This window comes from Myotis daubentonii, chromosome 13 (assembly GCF_963259705.1).
Source record: "Myotis daubentonii chromosome 13, mMyoDau2.1, whole genome shotgun sequence".
In the NCBI taxonomy this organism is placed as follows: Eukaryota; Metazoa; Chordata; class Mammalia; order Chiroptera; family Vespertilionidae; genus Myotis; species Myotis daubentonii.
The window spans coordinates 47,884,616-47,906,415 of NC_081852.1; the positions used below are offsets into that span (position 1 = coordinate 47,884,616).

Genomic DNA, 21,800 nt, shown 5'->3' on the forward strand with positions numbered 1-21,800 from the left:
CAGCTTGGCCTGCAACCTAGTCTCTTTGGTCCGGTCTATATTCACCCAAAGGCCCCCAACACTGTGTCCAGTAGCTGGACAGCCTGGGGTTCTTGTTCTGAGCCCTTGCCCCCTCAGATGTGACTGAGAGTGGAGGGTCAAATGCCAGGGTTCCTAATCTCACTTCATTTATTCAATCATCCATTCAATCATTTTAAAAAAATTATTTTTCTTGAGCTTTCACTATGTGCCGGGCCCTGTACCTGGTGTGGGGAAATGGTACGGTAAATTAGAGCTTTCTCACTGCGCCTGGCACCGGGGAGCTCAATGTTCTTGCTGTACCGGTTCTCCTTTTCAAGACCGCGTTCCACTGTCCGTGAGGGATAAGCCCAGCCCTGGAGCCCCACCTCTGCCCCATATCTTACCCCGACCTGGGCCCGGCACCCCCCTCACCCCCCAGCGCCCCGAGGAAGAGCTCCGGGCAGCCGGGAAGCGGCGCGCCCTGGAGCCACAACTGGCTGAGCGGGCGCGCGCGTGTCACTAAGACGCTCATTCACCAGCGCAGCTGTCACCATAACAACCGGAGCGAGGGAATCCTGGCGACGGCGGGGGGCGAGGGGCGGGGGCGGCGGCGGCTGGAGCGGCGGCCGGAGGAGACCCACCACCAAGGGAGCGCCCAGCACTCTCCGCGCTCCCGGGAGCCCCGCTCCATGCAGACCGCCCGGCGGTAGGACGCCACGCACAACACCGCAGCGGCCGTCCCCGCGGGCGGGGACCAAGCCTGCCGCCCAGCCGCCGAGCCGCCAAGCCGCGAGCCGCCGGGCAGGCCGAGCCTCTGAGCTCCCGCGCCAGGAGCCCTGACTCTATGGCCCCGGGGGAGCGCGCGGGAGCCGTCGCGCCGCCCCCCGCCAGCCCGAACCCGAACGCGAGCCAGAGGAAGTGGGGAGCCCCGGGCGCCGTGGGCCCCGACCCAGGGGCCTGCCCGCGGCCCCGGTCCCCGCCGTAGGCGATGGCAGGCAGGTAGACGGCTCGCGCGAGGACCCCCGAGGTGGGCTGGACCCGAGGAGGACCGCGGAACCCGGAGCCAAGAAGAAGAGCAGCCCGCCTGCCCCCGGCCGCAGCCTCACCAGGGCCCTCCCCCGGCGGCGCGCGCCCGCGCGCGCACACACACTTGCACTGTGCCTCCGCTCCAGCCCAGCCTCGTCTGGCCCCCACGAGCGCCGAACCCCCTGGGGCCGGATGCCATGGGTAACAACTTCTCCAGTATCCCCTCTCTGCCCCGAGGAAACCCGAGCCGGCCGCCGCGGGGCCACCCCCAAAACCTCAAAGGTAAGGCTCCGCCGGGCCGGGCGCAGCTGGAGGACTAGGGCGCAGGTGGAGGGGCAGGGAGAGATGAAGATGTGTAGTTAGGGAGGGCGGGCAGGTGCCACCTGTTGTGCGTATTTGGAGACAGGACCTGCTCATCTCTTAGGCCGTGGAGGTGGGCTGGGGGTGGGGGCGGCCTGTGGTGATGGTGGAAACCCCGGAGGATGGCGTTCCGCGGGGTCTGCGCAGTTCTCCATGCCAGTACCGGGCACGCCACTGGAGTCCCCTCAGGCCGTGATGCTTGGTGAGCGTTCCGGCTGAGGCATACGGGCTGAGGAAGGGCATTTGCCGGGTGGGTAGGTCAGTGTGGCAGGATGCTCAGGCTGGTCAGCTGTGCTTCTCAAAGGAGGCATCAGAGTCTCCGTTTTCATCTGCCCTGAGCTGGAGAGGTCACGCTGGAAGCACTAGTTGCACTTCCAATTGGAGGGTCTTAAAGACCCAGGACTGATTTATAGCAGCCTGGAAGAAAAAGCCGGAGCTCCTGGCCTCCGGGGTCCTCTGCAGTTGTTGACTTTTTGCATCCACGGAATGAGCTTGGTTTCTGGTTCCCCCAAAGGCCAGAGGTTCAGTTGGAACCATAGAAAGGAGGGGCTGGGGACCTTGAAGCAGAGGAACGTTTACCAGGAAAGTCTTTGCCCTCTGAGTCCTGGACCCACTCGGCACTCTCAGGGAGACCCTAGGCCCAGTTCTCGGCCCTGCAGCGTCCAGTGCTGTCTCTGACCTCTGGGTCCTCAGACCCCATGGATTCCCTTCAGGAAGCTTTCTTACTCTCAGAACTGGCCATCTCTTGTTCTGGGCAGTCCAGTGACTAAGAACCAGGAAGGGACGCCCTTGGGCTTTCACAGAGAACAACCCACTTCTTCAGCCCCCCGGTTATGAGAAGGACAATAATAATGCCCTTTGACAAAAAGCATTGTTGCTTGCAAATAACTTTCATGGGAGCAAGGAAACTGCTCTGGGGCGTGAACAGCATCAATCAGACCCATTTTAGGCAAACTGATGCTTATTTCAGGTTCCCCAAACCAGGGAGAGGCAGAGTTAGGCTGCAGACCTCTGTCTCTGACTTGGAATTCTGTCCTCTTTTTTGCTGGACAGTTAACCTTCAAGACTAGGGGAGAGGAGGAGAGACGGGACCACTGTCCTGCATTCTAATTCCAACCCTTTGAGAACTTCAGCTCTCACTCGGCTTGGGAAAATCAATGGGCTTGTTGTGTCTTTCCAGAAATTCCTATGGTGGTACATGTCAACACCTTTTAAAATATCACATTCGTTGGCCTTGTGATTCCACCTAGAGGAACTGATCCTAAGGAAATGGAGATGCTGGCAGGTGTTCATGCACCAGGCTAGGATGTTCACGGCAGTGTTATTTACATTAGGAAAACAGCCTAACAGTCCTGTGGTCATGGTATATCCTCTTGGCCGAGTATTATGCAGTCTTTAAAATTGTTTTTTTGAAGAATATTTCATAACTTGGGAAAATGCTCACAGCGGCATGACAGTTGAAAAGGCAGGATACAAAGCTGTATAGACTGTAAGATCCCAGTTTTGTTACAGAAAAAGATACGAATGCCAAAATACCAGCCATAGAAAGAATGTCTCCAAGGGTTAGCAATGGTTTCCCCTAGGTAATGGGATCATATATTTTCTTTCATTTTTAATGTTTTGCTCATTCCTGAAATAAGCAAGTATTATTTTTAAATAATCAGAAATAAGCTGTAAGTATTAGCATGTATAAAAATTGTTTCTGAGTATGGGAAACAGATTCCTAATGATGGAGGAAACTGAACATCATCCAGTTCAGTGACAAGTGAGAAGAATGAAGGAGAAGGATAGTGATTTGCCCAGTTACTCAGTGGGTCAGTCAAGAGAAGGTGGCAAAGCCAGGCTAAGATCTTCAAGGGCAGGAGTTAGCTGGGGGCCAGTGACCTGACTCAGTGCTTTAATGCTCACAACATGTCCCCCAAAAGGTCCTGCTCCATCCTTGACCTTAGGGAAGCCCAGAGAAGGCCTTGATAATTGCACCTCTTTTACCTAAAGTTTGGGATTCTGGGGATGTGAGGTCTTTGTGGCCGGGGTCTTGGCAAGGGAGGGAGTGGCCGGGAGAGGGTCTGAGGCCCTCTCACCTCCTCGATCCCAACCTAACTTACTCCTCTGCCTGACTTCCCACTTATCTGACTTGGAAAAACCTCCTCCTTCTGCCTCCTTGGTTTGCAGGGATCAGTTCTTCCATGAGAGTAAATGGTGGAGAAATGCTTTCCCAGCCGTCTCCCTCTCCTTGCCCATCTCCCTTCAGGCTTGATCTACCGGAATCCATTCTCCCGTGCCCCTCCCACACACCTGCTGGAGGTGGTCATGAGATTTTTATTGTGCTTCTTCTAAGCCTGAGGTAAAGGATTAGAGCATGCCCTCCTTCCTTCATCCAGGGTTTACTGACCCTCCTTCCCAGCCTGACTTCTCTCCACCGCAATAGAGACATCAGCTCCATTCTGTGATTGTTTTAGTGTTCACTCCAATTCCCTTCTACTGGTAACTGTATCAGCACTGACCTAGGTGTCTTCTGGGTTATCTCAGTGGTCATCTAGAATTCCATTCCACTTTTATTGTTGTTGACTTTGACACTGGTTTCAATGCTAAGATAGTCCACCCAGAATTCTGCTGGAATTCTTTTTGTATTCACCCAGACCTCAGCTCTACTTCTTAGCCGTGTCCATCCAGAAATTTGCTGGGGGCAGGGAACTCTTGATTTCTCTCTCTCCTATAATTGCAATCTCTATTGATTTCTCAACATTTTAATGAAAACAGCTGCAAGAAGCCTGGTGTGATAGGGACACTGGGACTCATTGGTCTGGCTGACATGAAACAAGGCTCATTGGTCATGACCTGTTGGGTGGTAGACTTTGGTCCTCTTCCTGGAGGCACACTGACCTCATTCTTACTTCTGGCTATTCCCACTGGGAACTGAACAGTGTTGGCGTAGGAGTGTCCAGGAGAGAGGTCCAAGGTATAGCTCTGGGCTTAGGACCAACAGTTATGAGGAGCTGAATGCTCCTGAGATGCCTGTGCATTCACAGGCCGGAGATATACTGGAACAGGCAAGGCTGAGGGGAGAATGCCATCAAGTGCTGGATGGACTGTTGAAATGCCAGATGCGTGTGGGCAGAGGTCAGAAATGGGAGATCAGGAAGGGTTTGAGCTGGACATGGAGGGAACTTGCAGAAGTTGGGTAGATGGCAAGGAGTGCAGTGGGTATCCTAGGTGTGGGAAGGAGTAGGGAAAGGGAGATACAGCAAAGGCTTGGAGGTGGAAATGAGTACTTGTTTGTATATACTCTCAGTGATGGGCATAGGGTGACTAGGTAGGGGTTTCATGCTTCATGGAGACAAATACAGAGAATAAAGGTCTTTCTCCTTCCCCAGCACTTTCCGAGTGCCTGCCTGCTTGGTGCTAAGTGTTGAGGGAATGGTAACTAGAAGGGCTCCTCAGTCCCAGGGGTCACCCATAACTGGGGACTGGATGGGCCACCTCCCATCTTTTTCTTTTATTATGGTAAAATTCATGTAACAGAAAATTCACCATTTGAACATTTTAAAGTGTAAAATTCCATGGCATTTAGGACATTTACATTGTTGAGCAACCACTACCTCTATCCAGTTCCAGAACATTGTTATCACCCCAAAAGGAAAGCATGTACCCAATAAGCAGTCACTCTTCCTTATCCCCTCCCCTGTATCCTTGGCAACCACTTTCTGTCTCTGTGGATTTGACAATTCTGGACATTTCAAATAAAGGAATCATACTGTATTTGTCCTTTTGTGTCTGGCTTCTTTCACTGAGCATAATGTTTTCAAGGTTTATCTATGTTGTAACATGTCTCTTTCCTTTTTGTTGCTGAATAGCGTTCCATTGTGTAGTTATGCCACCTTTTGTTTGTCCACTTGTCCGTTGACAGACATTGGAGTTGTTTCTACCTTTCAGTTATTGTAAATTTTGCTGCTATGGAGATGTGTGTACCAGTCTTTGTTTGAACACTTGTTTTCAATTCTTTAGGGTATATACCTTCCATCTCTTCAAAGCTGATGTTTTTTGAATTGGACATTTCACAAAGCTACTGGTTGTAACAGCCACAGGGAGATTGTCCCTCTCCAGCGTTGGCTGGGTGTGACACCAGCAAGACACCTGTTGTTTCCAGAGTCTCTTTTCCATGCGGGCGGAAGCTCCTGGCCAGCAGAGGGGCCTCTCAGGTCAGCTGGCTGAGGAGCCTGGGTTCTTCCAGGTGGGCCAGAGTGAGCCACATGAACTTGTCTGCAGTCCCTGAACTTCCTCACTGCTCTCCGAGGGTGGGGGTCAGGTGCATCCTCTCAGGACAAGGTCCTAGCCATTCGCCAGCCTTCACATTCTCACTGCCACTTCCCTGGTCTGTGTCCTCATCCCAGATGTTTCAATAGCTGGCCTTTCTGCCTTCAGCTCCTCCTTTGATGCTGCTAGAGTGATCTGCCTAAGGTACTCCTTTTATCATGCCCCTCTCCTGTCCACAGCCTTCAAGGTTACGACCAAGATTGTTATAACCAGGTAATCAAGGCCTCCTTTCTTTGGACAACCCATAGATATTTTCACAGCCCTTGTCTGGGCTCCTTCTTTGGTTGTCATGACGCTTACCGGTTAGGCGAGCTCATCCAGCTCTCCACCCCCAGCAATGCAGCAGACAGACCTGCGAGAGGGGGCTGGGGGCCCTTCTGCTGCCCCAGACTTCAGAGAGTCTGGGCTGAGACAGCCCCCTAGTTGAACCCTTAGCATCTATTTTGAAAGCCTTGGTTTTTAGTTCAGTCTGACCTTTGAACCCTGTATTGTTAATCATAACAATAATAGTTTATAGTTACTGTGTATTGGTCACCTACTGTGTGCCATGTACTAAATGTAGATTATTTGCATTAATATCCTTCTGACAACCTGCTGGGGGAGGTATCATTGTCAGCATTTTATGGATGGGGAAAGAGAGGCTCAGAGAGGTTAAGTAACTTGTCCTAGATTACACAGTTAGTAACTGATGGAGCTGGGATTTAATACATAATAATACAAGAATAAACTCTGTGTTTCGCCTACTTACAACTATAAGCGTCCTTTTGCTCCACCCTATACCCTATCCTCCCCCCATAGTATTCATTCTTAGTGAGCTCTGTCTCATTGTGAGAAAGAAACTGGGGGACAATCTCCAGGTCTCTGGACAGAGCCCCAGAGGAGGAACAGGGAGTACCGTGGAGTTTATGCTGCTCCTTCCCGGCCCCTGCCCCTTACACCTCCCTGCAGGGTTTCTAGCTATGTACACCTGTCAACCAGTTATCAGACACTTTCAAGGGAACTTTCTGTTTCTTTGGGCCAGTGTTTCTCAAAGTGAGGTGTTTCTACTGCCTGTATCAACTTCAGCATCAGCTGGAAGCACATCTAAAATGCAGGGCCCCAGACCCCAGGCCAGGCCCACTGTCTCAGAATATTTTGTGGATGGGGCCCTTTCTGATATACCCCAAGGTCTGAGAACTATCAAGGCTGTGGGGCCTCAGAACAGACATACTCTGTCACTCCTGGAGTGGATGAGATCAGGCATCTCAGAGGAGGGGAGCCTGGAGTTCAGTAGGGAAGGCTTGGAATGGAGCTGCAAGGGCAGAGAGGCAGGACAATGCAAGGTGCGTGCAGGGACAATGAGCAGCTCCTCTTGCCTGGGGTGTGGGTCCCCCGTGGGGAGATGAACAGGTCAGTCTCTGAAGGTAGCAGGGACCAGATCTCGGATATGAGGATGAATAGATTAGACTTTGTCATGTAGGAGTGGGAGCCACGGATGGCTTTTGAACAGAGGGGTATAGTGATTTCATTTAAATAGCAGCAACAGCAGCAAAATACAGGCTGAGGGGTGGAGGGAATGAAGCACCTTGGGCTGCTAGGAAGTTAATGGAGGCTGCAGGCCTTCTGTTGTAGGCCTAGCGAAAAGGGCTGGGTAGGGCAGCCAAGCCGACAGCCTCATCTAGGGATCCCATGGGTAAATCTGAAACATTCTGCCTTATGGCCATGGTCAGCAGGGCCACTGCTCATCAGAAAGAAAAAGCATTTTTAAGGAGTCCAAATCCTGATTCTAGTAACTATGCTAAGTACATTCATGTAGGTTAATTCATTTAATCTCCTAATTAATTTGAGGTAGGTACAGTGGGGCCTTGACTTACGAGTGTCCCGACTCACGAGTTTTTCGAGATACGAGCTGTCTCTCGGCCGATTTTTTGCTTTGAGTTGCGAGCTAAAATTCGGGTTACAAGCCAGCTTCAGATACCCCACCGCTAGTTGGCGCAGCGAATGTCACAGTGAACGCCACAACATCAGCCCAGCATCACTTGTCTCACTCGTTCACTTTTGATTTGACATACGAGTAATTTGAGTTACGAGCTCCGTTATGGAACGAATTAAACTTGTAAGTCAAGGCCCCACTGTATTATTATTATTCCCATTTTATAGGTGAGAAAATTGAGACTAATCGGTTTTAAAAATTTATCCAGAAACACTGAACTAGGAAAGGGCAGAGCTGAGATTTCTACCCAGGACACCAAAGCTCACAAAGGAGGAAATTGGTCTTGGTGGGAATTTCTGCATATGAGGGCTCTCTTTGCCCTGACCGTCTGAGAGAGTACGTGCCCACTTCCAAGATGTGCACACTGAGGCCCAGGCATTGGCTCCAAATCACAGAACTCAAGATGGAGGCAGGATGAACAAGAGTGGTAACAGAGGAGGAAGACTGGGGAGGAAGGCAGGCAGGGCATACCTGCCCAGGGCATACCTCCATCTGGTGTACCAGTTGCCTGGACCTGCTTCCTGTTGGTTGGTGACTCTCTCATCCCTGATCCTGCACACCCAGGAGCTAGAGGATGTGGGGCCACTTCTCACTGAAACAGGTTGCTTTGGCAACCCTGGGCAGGGTGCAAGTGGTCTCCTTGGTAACACCCGGGAAATCTGCCTGCAGGGACGGAGAGAAGTGGGCTGGCCAGTGGTCAGGCTGGGTGGCGCAGGAAGAGCCGGGCCAGGCCACTGAGAGCCCAGGCTTATGAGGAGGGTCTGGCTTGTGGAATAGCCTGGGCTGCCTGTTGGCCATTTTCCAGCAAGCCATAGCCCAGAGGCCCTGGGGGCCTGCCTGGTGAGACCAGAGCACTAATGGGCCAGCCCAGGTAGTGGGCAGAGATGGGGTAGGGGTGGGAACAGGATGTGAGCGGGAGACTAGAGGCCCTGGATGACAGATCCAGCTACAGGGTTTATTAAAAGATGCTTATCAGAGGTCATTACCGGGATCCTGCTGCTCCGGGAAATGAGCAGGTGCTCAGGCCTGAGGGGGTGGGCTGAGAGAAAAGAAGGCTTGGAGAGGAGGAGGAGGAGGAGGGGGAGAAGGAGGGGGAGGGGGAGGAGGGGGAGGAGGGGGAGGAGGAGATAATAGATGGCATCTCTGGGAGGCAGGTGGCAGCCTTGGCTTTCTGCTCCAGCTGCAGTTCTGGGGGTAGGCGGGGCTCTGTGCTGGGCTCCCGGATTGAGGTTCTCCCAGAGTGAGGTTGGGGTTCCAGGAATGCTGTGATGCTCGTTCTGTTGTTTAACAAACGCATACTAAGTATCAGTGATGGGTCAGATGCTCTCCGAGGCGTGAGGATGCCGTGGTGCACAGAGCAGGCGAGGGTTCACGGCCATGGAGCAGATGGGAACAATGACATTAAACGAGCACGAATCGGAAGATGATCACAATTACCAACGTGCTGTGTTCCAGAGCCTTTTCCACCTATGATCTCATTTAATCTTTAAAACAGCCCCCAGTTGAGAGCCTGGAGCTGGGCTTGGAGGGCAATGGCGAAGGGTGTTCCTGGTAGGAGGCTCAGCACAGGCCTCTGTGCCTGGGGACAGAGCTTGGGGCTGGCCCACCACCCCAGCCCTCGGAGGGGCTGAGTCCAGGGCTGTGTCATCCCAGCCCTTCAGGCCAAGGAACTTTCAGCAGAAAATCATTAAGCATCGGCTCCCTTGCCCCTCTGTCCCTGGAAGAAGTTGCTGATCACCAAGGCTGCCTGTGTGGGGCTGCGGCCGGAGGAAGAGAGAGGGGCCTCCCTGGGACGAAGGGAGCGGGGAGGGAAATATGTCTGCTGGCTCACCTGGGTGACCTTCTTTGCTTCTGTTGCCCCCAGAATGCCACCCTGGCTGCTGCAGAGGTTGGGGTGGGGACAGGAAAGGGGGAGCATTGCCAGGGGAAGGTGCTAGCATATGAGGAGGGCGGCGGCAGCTCCACACGCTGCTGGCTGTTACCTTCCTATTTTCCCCTTGGCTGCCCGGCCTCTGGTGTGTCCTCCGAAAGGCTGGTTTCTCCGGGGCATGGGCCAGTCTAGAGTGTGTGTGTCTACGTGGGGGTGCCCAGGTGCCCTGAGAGCGAGGCGAGGAGCCACTTGGCCCTGATAGAGTGAAATGGCTCGGATGTCCCAGCCAATTCATTTCAGGCATCGGTGCCTCCTCTGTGCTGGGTGTGGAGAACTGAGAGGTGAGTACTGGGCACCGTCTCTGCCCTTGAAGTGCTCATAGCCCAGCCTCATCCAGTTCAGACATCCGTCCGCATGGGCAGCGTGTCCTGGAGCCCTTCCCCTCCTCTGAGTCTGCTTTCTTCGCCTTTCCTTTCCCTGATCTTGCCAGCAAACGCTCCTTTAAACACATTCTTCCTGAGGGGAGAGGACTGGCAGGTGGGGCTCTATATCCTAGAGATTGCTTTGCCCGCCCTCCTTTCTCAGCCCAGGTCAAGAGGGGAAGTGACTTGCCCAAGGCCATACAGCTGGGTTGGACCAGGCCGTGATAAGGTCTCAAGGCTCTGACCTGTGGGATGTTGTTCTCAGGAGCTGGCAGAAGTGAACTCTGGGGCATTCACCGGGAGGAATGCTCTGGGGTGAGAGGCAGGGAGGGACCAGGCAGGAGGCTGCTGCAGTCCTCCAGGCGAGAGGTGTGTGACTCCTACCAGTGCGGGACAGTGAGCAGAGAGGCATGTAGATTGATTTGGGAGAGCCTTTAGAACAGTGGTTCTCAGCCTTCTGGCCCTTTAAATACAGTTCCTCATGTTGTGACCCAACCATAACATTATTTTCGTTGCTACTTCATAACTGTCATGTTGCTACTGTTATGAATCGTCATGTAAATATCTGATATGCAGGATGGTCTTAGGCGACCCCTGTGAAAGGGCCGTTCGACCGCCAAAGGGGTCGCGACCCACAGGTTGAGAACCGCTGCTTTAGACGATCCTGACTCCAGGGCAGTGGTCAGTGAGGCGCCAGGTGGCTTAGCATGGAAGAGCTTGGATACACTGGGAGGGTGAGCCTCTTGGGATGTCAGGGCTGTGTGTGTTCCCTGGAGAGCTGTGTCCCACAAGGCCTTGAGGTCTTCGAGCCTGGAGGATCGACAGGTGAGCATTTCGGGGCTGGCCCAGAGCTCTTGGCTCCAACCCTACCCCCTGGGACACCATCAATAATTAACGTCCCCTCTGCTTTTCACAGGTGGCTCCTGGGTGGGCAGAGGCAGGGCCCTGGCACCTGTGGTGTGATGTGCATCTGACATCTGCTGGTCCCCGAGCCAGGGGCCTTCAGTCCCACTCTAGCCAGGCTATCTCAGGTGGCTCCTCACCCCTGTGGGGGCCAGGTTCCCCCGCACACACACACAAACCATACAAGGTGGCCATAAATCAGCCAGAACTGGAACCGGCCAAGGCTGCTCTGGTTTTCCCAGAGTTGAGATCAAAGCCCCAGATCCTCACCCTGGGGCTCAGTCCTGGTTAAATTATTAATCTGTCAAGGGAGACGAAAGCAGGAGGGACTGGATGGATGGCCATCTAGCAAAACAGAGTGTGGAAAAATGGGTTGAGAAATGAGGCAGCAGGTGGGAAAGAGGAGGAGAGGAGAGAAATAAAGCTGTTTGTCCCCTGGCCTTTGACAAAATTGTAACATATTTAATGTGTACAACGTGATGTTTTGATATATTTATATATTGTGAAATGATTCCCACAATCCATCAACACATTCACCACCTCACATAGTTACTTTTTATTTTTTTTGGGTGAAAATGCTAAAGATCTACTCTCTTAGCAGATTTCAGGTAAACAATACAGCATTATTAACTATAATCACCATGCTCTACATTAGAGCCTCAGAACTTATTCAGCTGATAACTGAAAGTTTATACACTTTGATCAACCTCTGCCTATTTCCCTACCCTCCCTCCCCCCAGCCCTTGGCACCATGATTCTACTCTGTTTCTGTGAGTTCAACCTTCTTTTTATTTTAGATTTCACATATAAGTGATGCTATGCGGTGTTTATCTTTTTCTGTCTTAATTCACTTAGCAGAATACCCTTCGGGTTTATCTATATTGTTGCAAATGGCAAGATTTCCTTCTTTTTTATGGCTGAGTAATATTCTATTGTATATGTATCACCTTTTAAAAATTCATCTGTCGTCAGTTAGGTTGTTTTCCTATCTTGGCTTTTGTGACTAATGCTGCCAAATAGCATAGATGTGCAGCCATCTCTTCAAGATAGTGACTTCATTTCTTTAAGCTATATACCCGGAAGTGGGATTTCTGGATAATGTGCTAGTTCTATTTTTTAGTTTTTAAGGAACCTCCATACTGTTTTCCACAATGGTTGTACCAATTTATATTCCCACCAACAGTGTATAATGGTTCCCTTTCTCCACATCCTCATCAATATTTATCTCTTCTCTTTTTGCTAGTAGATACCTAACAGGTGTGAGATGATATCTCATTGTGGTTTTGATTTGCATTTCCCTGATGACTAGTGGCTTTAAGCATCTTTTCATGTACCTGTTGGCCATTTGTACATATCATTTGAAAAAACGACTATTTCAGGTCCCTTGCCCATTTTTACAGAGAGGAAGGGGTAAGGATAGAGAGTTAGAAACATCGATGAGAAACATCGATCAGCTGCCTCCTGTACTCCCCACTGGGGATATGCCCACAACCAAGGTACATGCCCTTGACCGGAATCGAACGTGGGACCCTCCAGTCTGCAGGCCGACGCTCTATCCACTGAGCCAAACCAGTCAGAGCCCCCTTGCCCATTTTTAAATTGAATTGTTATTTTTTTTGCTATTGAGTTGTAAAGAGTCCCTTATATATTTTGGATATTAACTGCTTCTCAGATATATGGTTTGCATATGTTTGTGTATGTGTGTGTGTGTGTGTGTGTGTGTGTGTGTGTGTATGGACACTTTTTAGTTTGATGTAGTTTCACTTGTTTATTTTTTCTTTTGTTGCCTGTTCGTTGGGTGTCAAATCCAAAAAAAATCATTGCCAAGGTCAATGTCAAGAAGCTTTCCCCTAAGTCCTTGTAGGAGTGTTATGGTTCCAGTCTTATGTTCAGCTCTTTAACTCCTTTTAAGTTGATTTTTGTATATGGGATGAGATAAGGGTCCAGTTTAATTCCTTTGCATGTGGATATACAGTTTTCCCAACACCATTTATTTAAGAAACTGTCCTTATCCCATTGTATATTCTTGGCACCTTTGTTGAAAATTAGTTGACCATAGATGCGTGGGTCTATTTTTGCACTGTCTATTCTATTCCATTGATCTGTATTTCTGTTTTGATGTCAATATCATGCTGTTTTTATTACTATAGCTTTGAAATATAGTTGAAACCAGGAAATGAGATGCCTCCAGCTTTGCTCTTCTTCCTCAAGATTGCTTTAGCTGTTCAGGGTCTTTTGTGGTTTCATATAAATTTTGAGGTCCCCCCCTCCATTTTTCTGAAAAATGCCATTGGAATTTTGATAGGGGTTGTATTGAATCTGTAGATTACTTTGGGTAGTATGGACATTTTAACAATATCAAATCTTTTAATCCATGATCACAGAATCTCTTCATTTATTTGTGTCTTCTTCAATGTCTTTCATTATAGTTTTCAGTATACAGATCTTTTACCTCTGTGGTTAAATTTATCCCTAAGTATTTTTTTTATGCTTTGTAAATGGATTTATTTATTTTTTAAAATATATTTTATTGATTTTTTACAGAGAGGAAGGGAGAGAGATAGAGAGTTAGAAACATCGATGAGAGAGAAACATCAATCAGCTGCCTCCTGCACACCCCCCACTGGGGATGTGCCCGCAACCAAGGTACATGCCCTTGACTGGAATCGAACCCGGGACCCCTCAGTCCGCAGGCCGACGTTCTATCCACTGAGCCAAACCAGTCAGGCTGGATTTATTTTCTTAATTTCTTTTTTTGGGGGATAGTTTGTTGTTAGTAATTTTTGTATGATTTTGTATCCTGCAACTATATAGAATTTGCTTATCAATTCCATTGATTTTTGGGGGTGGAGTTTTCTACATAAAAGATCATGTCATCTGTAAACAGAGGCAATTTTACATCTTCCTTTCTGATTCGAATGCCTTTGTTTTGTTTTTCTTGCCTCAGTGGCTAGGACTTCCAGCATTATGTTAGGTAGAAGTGGCAAGAGTAGGCACCCCCCCGGCCCCGGGCTGGGACTGACAGACCCTCTGGGGCTCAAAAGACCGACCAGCCAGGCACTCTGGTGTGGAGCCACGAGGATGAAGGAAATAGTGGGACAAGGCTGTGAGTGACCAGGATGCCACACAAATTGCCACTCACACGGAAGTTTCCACATCAAACTGGAGCCCTCCTAGAAACTGGCGCTCTGGTTGCATGACATTCCTCTGGTTCTGCTGTAGAACAGAAAGACTCCATCCACCTGGTGCTGGCAGAGCTAAACACTAAACACCTAGAACTGCAGTGGAGAAATATTGGCTATTTTATTGATGAATGGTGCCATCCAGGAGAATGGGAAACTACTGCTCAACAGCCCAAATTCCTTGGTGGTGTGTAGGTTACAGACGATATAGGGTGAAATCACAAGATGCCGTGGGTTAGGGGTTCGAGGTTGTGCTGGGAGCTGATTGGTTGGAGGTGAGGTATTTAGGACAGTTCTTCAGGTCTTGAGGAGCCCCACACTGGAGATCGAGCCAACAACCTGGGCATGTGCCCTGACCAAGAATCAAACCGTGACCTCCTGGTTCTTAGGTCTGCGTTCAACCATTGAGCCACTGGCTGAGGACAGTTCTGAGGTATTTTCCAGCATTCCTCCATCTGGTCTCATACTTGAGAGTAGCCAGGGGATCTTTCTAGAACTTATGAGCTGAAACATAGGTCAGGATGTTATCTTAAGTCTGCCAAAAGTCCGGACCGTGTGGTAATTAGTCAGGTCCAGGTTATTGTCTTCTGCCTTGAGGGTTGCTGATTATCCAGGGAAATATCTAGGTCTTTAGGGGGAGGGAGGAGTAAGGGGTGGAGAGAGAGAGAGAGAGAGAGAGAGAGAGAGAGAGAGAGAGAGAGATGATTTCTAGAGATGGTGTTTAAAACTAAATTTAATCAAAGTCACTACCAAATGTGAAGGAAAATGTTTTGGGAATTTGGGTTTCCTTGTCTGGTCCCCAAGTTGAGTTTATGCTAAAGAAACAAAATCTAAGAAGAGTCTAGATTAGCTTTTGAGAAGAGTTTCCCCAAGATTCAGGGCTTGTTCTGAAAGTGGGGATTTCTTGTCTGGTGCTAAGGTTCAGTTCCCAGGTCACAAGATTCTATTTTGGGGTGAAGGTACTGTTTCTGCAGGCAGGATTCTGGCTTGGTATTGAGGTGCCTGTTTTGGGGGGTCTGTGTTCCAAGCTGGGGTGAAGGTTCCATTCCTGGAGGGGAGTTTTCACTTCAGGGTCCAGGATTCATGATCACCGTTGAGCTTTGAGTCTTGGGGCCTAGAGTCCGTTTGGAGGCTCCAGAGTCTAGGATTGAGTTGAGGTTTCCTTCTTGGGCTTGGGGTTTGATTATCAAACTGGAGGTCTTGTACCTTGCGAGAAAGGGAAGAGCTTGAGGGTGCCCTAGAAATGTCCATGCAACTGGACCCCCTTTTGCTTCCGGTGAAGACTTTCTGGGCCCAGCAGCAGAGGATTGGGCCTATAGGCTCATGAACTGGCGATTGGGGGCCCGGGTTTCAGCCTCACCTGGATGTGAGACAGAATAAATCACTTATAAGCTCTAGGTCTCTGATGAAAGCTTGGCCAGGCAGTGGTGCTGACGGGTAAAGCACCATCCCAATTCGCTTGATCTTCCCCAAATGACATTAATGGTGGCTCCATAGGCACCAATGACCATTGCTGGGTGAGTCAAATCCACGATGACAGTACTCAAGCCGCCCTGGGCACGGCCAGCTTAGTCCAATTAGTCCAATCAGCTCTTAACTTGTGCTGCGGGGCCCCTGGGGGCAGGGAGCACACATTGAGTGGGAGCGCACACACGTTCAATCTGGGTCCCTGGGGCTCAGGCGGGCAGCAGCGGCTCTGGGCTGGGCCAACAGCTTCCTTTCCTAGCGGGCAGCTCTCACATGGCCCAGGCAGTGGGTGTGGACATGGTATGGATCTGTGGGGCCCTGCCTCTCGGTGCTTTCAGAGCGTCTGGGATGCAGAGGGATTGCTACGTCCTCTGGTACCCCGCTGAGAAACAACTGCTCTCTACAGAGAGCCACCACCCTACGCCCCTCTCCTGTTTCTCTCTCCTGTTACCTCAGTGTGGATCCCCCTCTCAGGGAGCTAGAGTTGCTGGGAAGAAAAAATTCCATTACATTTTCTGAACTTTCCACTTTGGGAAGTCCTTGTGTCTCTTCCCTCTGGGTCTTGTTCCAGATCTCTTAGAGGTTGCTGAGACAGGTGGTGTTGGTCCTATTCCCTGGGGGAATACTTGGGGTACAGTTGGGTGGAATTTCCAGGGCACCCTCAATGTTGCGTATACCCACTTGCCCAGGGTCACACACCAGCTGGTGGGCCTTGAGTGGGGAGCTCCTGCCTCTTGGCCTCCTAACCCCCATCTACCCTATAGCAGGTGGATGTTCCTCTTTTCTACCCAAATGGGAGACAGTGGTGAATGGTGCAGAGCTGTCAGGGTGTGGCCATGCAGGGAGTTTCCAGCTCAGGAGCAGTTTCCTTATGTTCCAGAAGAACTTCTCCTTTGGGATGGAGTCCCTTCCCTGTGACCCAGGACACTCTGGCACCTGAGAGTATGGGGGAGTTTTCTGTCCCAGGGAGATAGGGTGACTTTGTCTGGGTCTTCAGGGACACCCAAGCCCCACTCTCTGGGTCTGGCCAAGGTACGTGGGAAACTGGGAGGCCTGGGGGTCCTGTTGGGCTATGGAAACCTAACCCAGATATTGAACTCTGGTGTGGCCCAATAGGCCTCTGGAGTTCCCCAAGTTGCATCTGGGGGGACCTGGCCAGTCAGTCGTGAGGAGGGAGGAGGAAAGACAGGCAGGGTGGAAGACACTGCAGTTGAGGCATGAACTCCAGAGTCAGAATTCGCCTTTGCTACCTGTACCGCCTGGAGCCAGAGGCTTACCTCCTCCATATCCTAATTCCCAATTGGAGATAGTGCTTGACTACTAATAACTACTAGTTATTATTGTCATCATTAGGTTCAACCTTCAAGTCTCGGCTTAGACATCATTTCCACCAGGAACACTTCTCTGACCACCTGGCCGGGGTGGATGGCCTCCGTGTCCTCTCCCGCTACCGCCCTGGGCTCTCTGCATACCACTGATCATAGTAGTTGTCGGAGCCTGTTGCTGTCTGGCTTGCTCACCGTTGTATCACTACCATCAGTGCTCGGCACACAAAGTAGTCACTTGAAAAATATTTCGAAATGGATGCAAGATTGGATTGATTCTGGGGAAATCAAACCTTTCTTCCACGGGCCCTCAGGGCTGTACAACTGTGTTCTTTTCGTTGTTGAAATGGCATTTCCTGAATAGCAGGCTCTGGAACCAAGACCAGAGAGGGTGAGAGCAGTCTGGAGCCCTTGGTTCACTCACTCATTACCTGACGGCACAGGCCTGTGCTAGCCTCTGGGGACAGACAGGTCCCTGCCCTCATAGAGCTTATAGCTGCGGCTGAGCCAGGTCAGAGGGGAGGAGGTGGTCGTTTGGCTGGGTGGAGTCAGGGAGGGGCTCACCGGAGGAGGGGTTGGTTTAGAACAGTGGTTCTCAACCTTCCTAATGCCGAGACCCTTTAATACAGTTCCTCATGTGGTGACCCCCAATTTCATTGTTACAAATTGAACATAATTAAAGCATAGTGATTAATCACAAAAACAATATGTAATTATATATGTGTTTTCTGATGGTCAATGACAGTGCAGGTCTGAGGGCCGTGACTGAACACGGATCCAGAAGCTGTGGGTGCCACTGATGGGCAGGGCACTCCTCTAGGATAGGAACTGTGATGCCTGCCACTCAGGGTTGTCAGACCACAGCGGCAAAGAACAGGGTAAAAGGACATGGCCCAGGTCATGGAGGGAGGGATGGAGGGGCAGGGCCTGCAGGGTTAGGCCAGAAGGCAGGCATGTCTGGAGGGGCCTCTATGGGAAAACAAGAAGGCAGCCTGCTTCCTGTTTTGTAAATAATTAAATTTTTATCTCAAGTTTGTGGTGTCCATACTGCAGGAGGCAGGTGGGGCAGCTGGGAACAAGGAGCTGTATTGTCCAGGGAGTGGTAGAGTCTCTTCCCTCCCCTTTCCCTCCCTCCTGGCCTCCTGGCATGGCAGGTGGGGTGGGGGTAAGAAGGAATCTGCTAGGGTCTTCTTGTCGCTGGCTGCCTCACGGCTCCCCTGCATTTCGCTTTTCAAGTTCTCATTGTCTGGACCCCTTCCGGTTCCCCCTCAGTGAACACCAAGGACCACTCACTCCTCTCCCCCAGGCCTGGCCCCTTGGCACAGTCGGCCCATACCCGCCCCACATTGCTGCCTGCTGAAAGCCTCTCCCTCCATCCGCAGTGGTCCTTCTCAAACACCCCTATCTCCTCTGGTCTGGCCCGGCCCCAGGTGTGCCGAGCTCTGGGGGACCTCGGGAGCACCGGCCTCTCCCTCACCCTGTGCTTCAGAGACAGTCGTTTTTTTTCATGTTTAGTGCTTAATGCTGAGAATGTGAAGGTCTGTTTAGTCTTGTCCAGCTAACATAAACCAGCCGGAACTGGGCCGGGGCAGGACTGCGCTCTAAGTTTCCTTGTTTGGAATGAAATTCATTGTTTTTCACTGAGAAACAGAGGGGCTTTGGGGAAGCCCCGATGGACCCCACTCCCCAGGGTGTGGCCTGAGTGGCCCCTCCAAAGGTCACCAAGGTGTCAGGGAGCGTGTCTTATCTGTGATGGGCTATGTGACCCAACTCAGGTAAGGTTTTGGCCAGGTTGCCAAAACCTGGAGCTCTAGAGGGAGCAATGAGGGTCTTTGCAAGGATGATATCAACTCATGTATCCAAAATGTCTGTAGTCGAGTGCCCGATAAATAGAATGGGGAGTGGGGGTCAGGAAGCAGGCATGGTGGCCTGTGGCCTCAGAGCTGTACAGCTTCGCAGGCCCCCCTTGGGCTCTCTGTGGCCGTTTCCTTTGCTGTATCCTGGGCCTCTATCCTTAGCTCTATCCCAGGTCCCTACTCAAATTTCAGCAAGTGGCACCCAAGTCAGTTTGGCAGTGGATAGAGCGTCAGCCCACGGACTGAAGGGTCCTGAGTTTGATTCTGGTCAAGGGTGCGTACCTCGGTTGCAGGCTCGATTCTTGCCCTGGTGGGGGTGCGGCCCTGGTCAGGGTGTGTGCGGGAGGCAACCAATCGATGTGTCTCTCTTACATGGATGTTTCTCTCTCTGTGTCTCTCCCCCTCCCTTCTACTTTCTCTAAAAAAAAAAAAAAAAAATCAATGGAAAAAATATTCTCAGGTGAGAATTAACAGCAACAACAAAATTTCAGCAATTGGGTGTTTAGATGATCTCTCTAGAGCAGTGGTTCTCAACCTGTGGGTCGCGACCCCTTTTGGGGTCAAACGACCCTTTCACAGGGGTCGCCTAAGACCATTGGAAAACACATATATAATTACATATTGTTTTTGTGTTTAATCACTATACTTTAATTATGTTCGATTTGTAACAATGAAATTGGGGGTCACCACAACATGAGGAACTGTATTAAAGGGTCATGGCATTAGGAAGGTTGAGAACCACTGCTCTAGAGAAAGTTCCCATTTAACTTTTTTTTTTTTTTTCTGAACAGTGTAGGAATTCCTGAGTCTGGAAAAAGAGAGAGATGTTAGAAAGTGCAAGTCTGAGAAATCCTAACTGGGAGGCCCCTGGTGCTGGGGACGGGAGGGCAGGAGACCTTGGGTTGTTTACTATGAATATTCCATTCACCGCTCTGTTAGCAGTAATGATAGTACTAGTACCCAAGACTGTTTATAAAGGTACATGAGCCGCCGGCTTCTACACCCTTCGGGAGGCATCCGTTTACAAAAGATCGCCTCGTTGCCAAGAGAAAACCACCACCTAGTGAAACATTAAACACAGCGTTAAAAGCGGAAGGAGATGATAAATGGACCAATGTCCACGCCGGCCCTGGGTGTCTCAGGGCAGAGGGAGCCATTGAAGGTTTTAGATTTACTGTTTGGGCGGATCGGTGTAGCTGCCCTGTGGAGGATGGATTTCAGAGAGACAAGATGGGAGCAGGGAGACCAGTTATGATGGGGATGTGGCTGTCTGGGGGAAGGATGCCAAAGCCTGAACTATAATGTTGGGGAAAGAGAGGAGGTGCACTTGGAAGCTCTGGTAAATGAATGAAGGGGTGGTAAGGGAGAGGGATGAATCCAAGATGGTGCCCAGATTTTCAGGTGGCTGGGAGGATGGCGATTCCATCAGGGCCCCAGCCAGGAGGGGTGGTTGGAGGGGAAGATGGTGGGTTGAGGTTTGGGTTGTGTTAGAGGAGCCCTGAGACATCATCCAGAAATATTTGTTGGATAAATGCCTTTGTTAATAAGGAGTTTTTGTAATTCCTTGGCTCAATCAGCTCTCTAGCCAAAAGCTCATAAAATCAAAGTAGGTCAGTGTTGATGGAACAGGGATAGAATTTGGGGCCAGTCACTGGCCCATTGCACAGTGGTCTATTGCTAGGAACTCCCCACCAAAACCCACATTCCAGCCGGAATGAGAAGAGCAGAGTCTCCATGTAAAGTATCCCGACTGCCCCAAAGTATAAATGTACCCCCCTTCCCCAACGCCTAATAAAACCTATTTAAAAAATAAAAGTGAGCCTGGCTGGTGTGGCTCAGTGCTTGAGCATCAACCCATGCACCAAGAGGTCACTGATTTGATCCCCAATTAGGGCACATGCCTGGGTTTCGGGCTCAATCCCCTGTGGGGACTGATGTTGATGATGTTTCTCATCAATGATTCTATCTCTCTCTCCTCTCCCTTCCTCTTTCTCTAAAATCAATAAAAATATATATATTTATATTTTAAAGTGAGTTGGGCCTAAATCAGAAACAGAATTGAGAAGAGATCACCAAACTCAGTCCTTGCAGGATCTCATTTACCTTTTACTTGAGTAGAAGGACCATTATGCGTAGCTTTGTACAGGCATGTCCTTCAAATATAGAGTTTAAATTCCTGTAATAAACACACAGTTCTCCTTGCTCAATAAGTGAGGTGGATCTTTTGAATACCCTTTAAGTAACCTTGAAAAGCCCAAAGTTTTGCTGTTGTTGTTTGTTAAACCAAAAATCTCTGCAGGTAGGAGTCCATAAAGGTAAGATGAAGTAAGGGAGATCTGGGACGATTACCATTTCTGAGGTTTAACTCAAGGGCCTGAAGGAGTTGGCCAAGTTCCTGGAGCAGCACTAGGACCCCCTCTGGCCTCGCTCCTCCCCCAAGGGAAAGGCGAATTTACGTGGCCCCCAGGGTTATGCTGTTGCCCAGTGTCTGAAGGCATCCGAAGCCCTTGAGGTGATGGTGGTGGCCAGCAGGGTGAACACAGTCTCTAGTAGATAATGTTTCTTTGAAAACAGCTTTATCAAAGTATAACTGACATACAGTATATGGCACGACTCATAATGTATATTTGATGTGTTTCGACCTATGTGTACATCTGTGAAACCATCAGCACTGTCAAGTTAGTGAACAGCTACATCACCCTCAAAAATTTCCTTTTGCCTTTAGTAATTTCTCTCTCTGACTCCTCCCTCCCCCCCCCCCCCCCTCAAGTAACCACTGATCTGCTTTCTGTCACTATAGATTAGCTTGCAGTTTTAGAGTTCTGTGTAAACGATGCAGCATGCCAAAGCCTGAACTATAATGTTGGGGAGAAGAGGTGCGCTTGGAAGCTCTGGTAAATGAATGTACTCTCTCTTTTCCTCTGGCTTCCGCTCAGTATACTTATTTTGAGATTCATTCAGGTTGTGGTGTGTGTTAATAGTTCATTCCTTTTTATTGCTTAGTGGTATTCCATGATATGGATATACAGTTTATCTGTTCACTTGTTGATGGACATTTGGGCTGTTTTCAGTAGTGTGCTATCACAAATAACGTTGCTAAGAA

General features: G+C 50.1%; 1 protein-coding gene across 1 annotated transcript in view; it reads left to right on the plus strand.

The window, feature by feature from the left end:
• Positions 1–411: 411 nt before the first annotated feature.
• NEURL1 (neuralized E3 ubiquitin protein ligase 1) overlaps positions 412–21,800 on the plus strand; it is a 71,821-nt gene continuing 50,432 nt past the window's right edge. Inside the window, exon 1 of the mRNA XM_059661301.1 lies at positions 412–1,308. Within this exon, the coding sequence (XP_059517284.1) occupies positions 1,224–1,308 (85 nt within the window). The 5' untranslated portion in view covers positions 412–1,223. The remainder of the gene's footprint in view (positions 1,309–21,800) is intronic.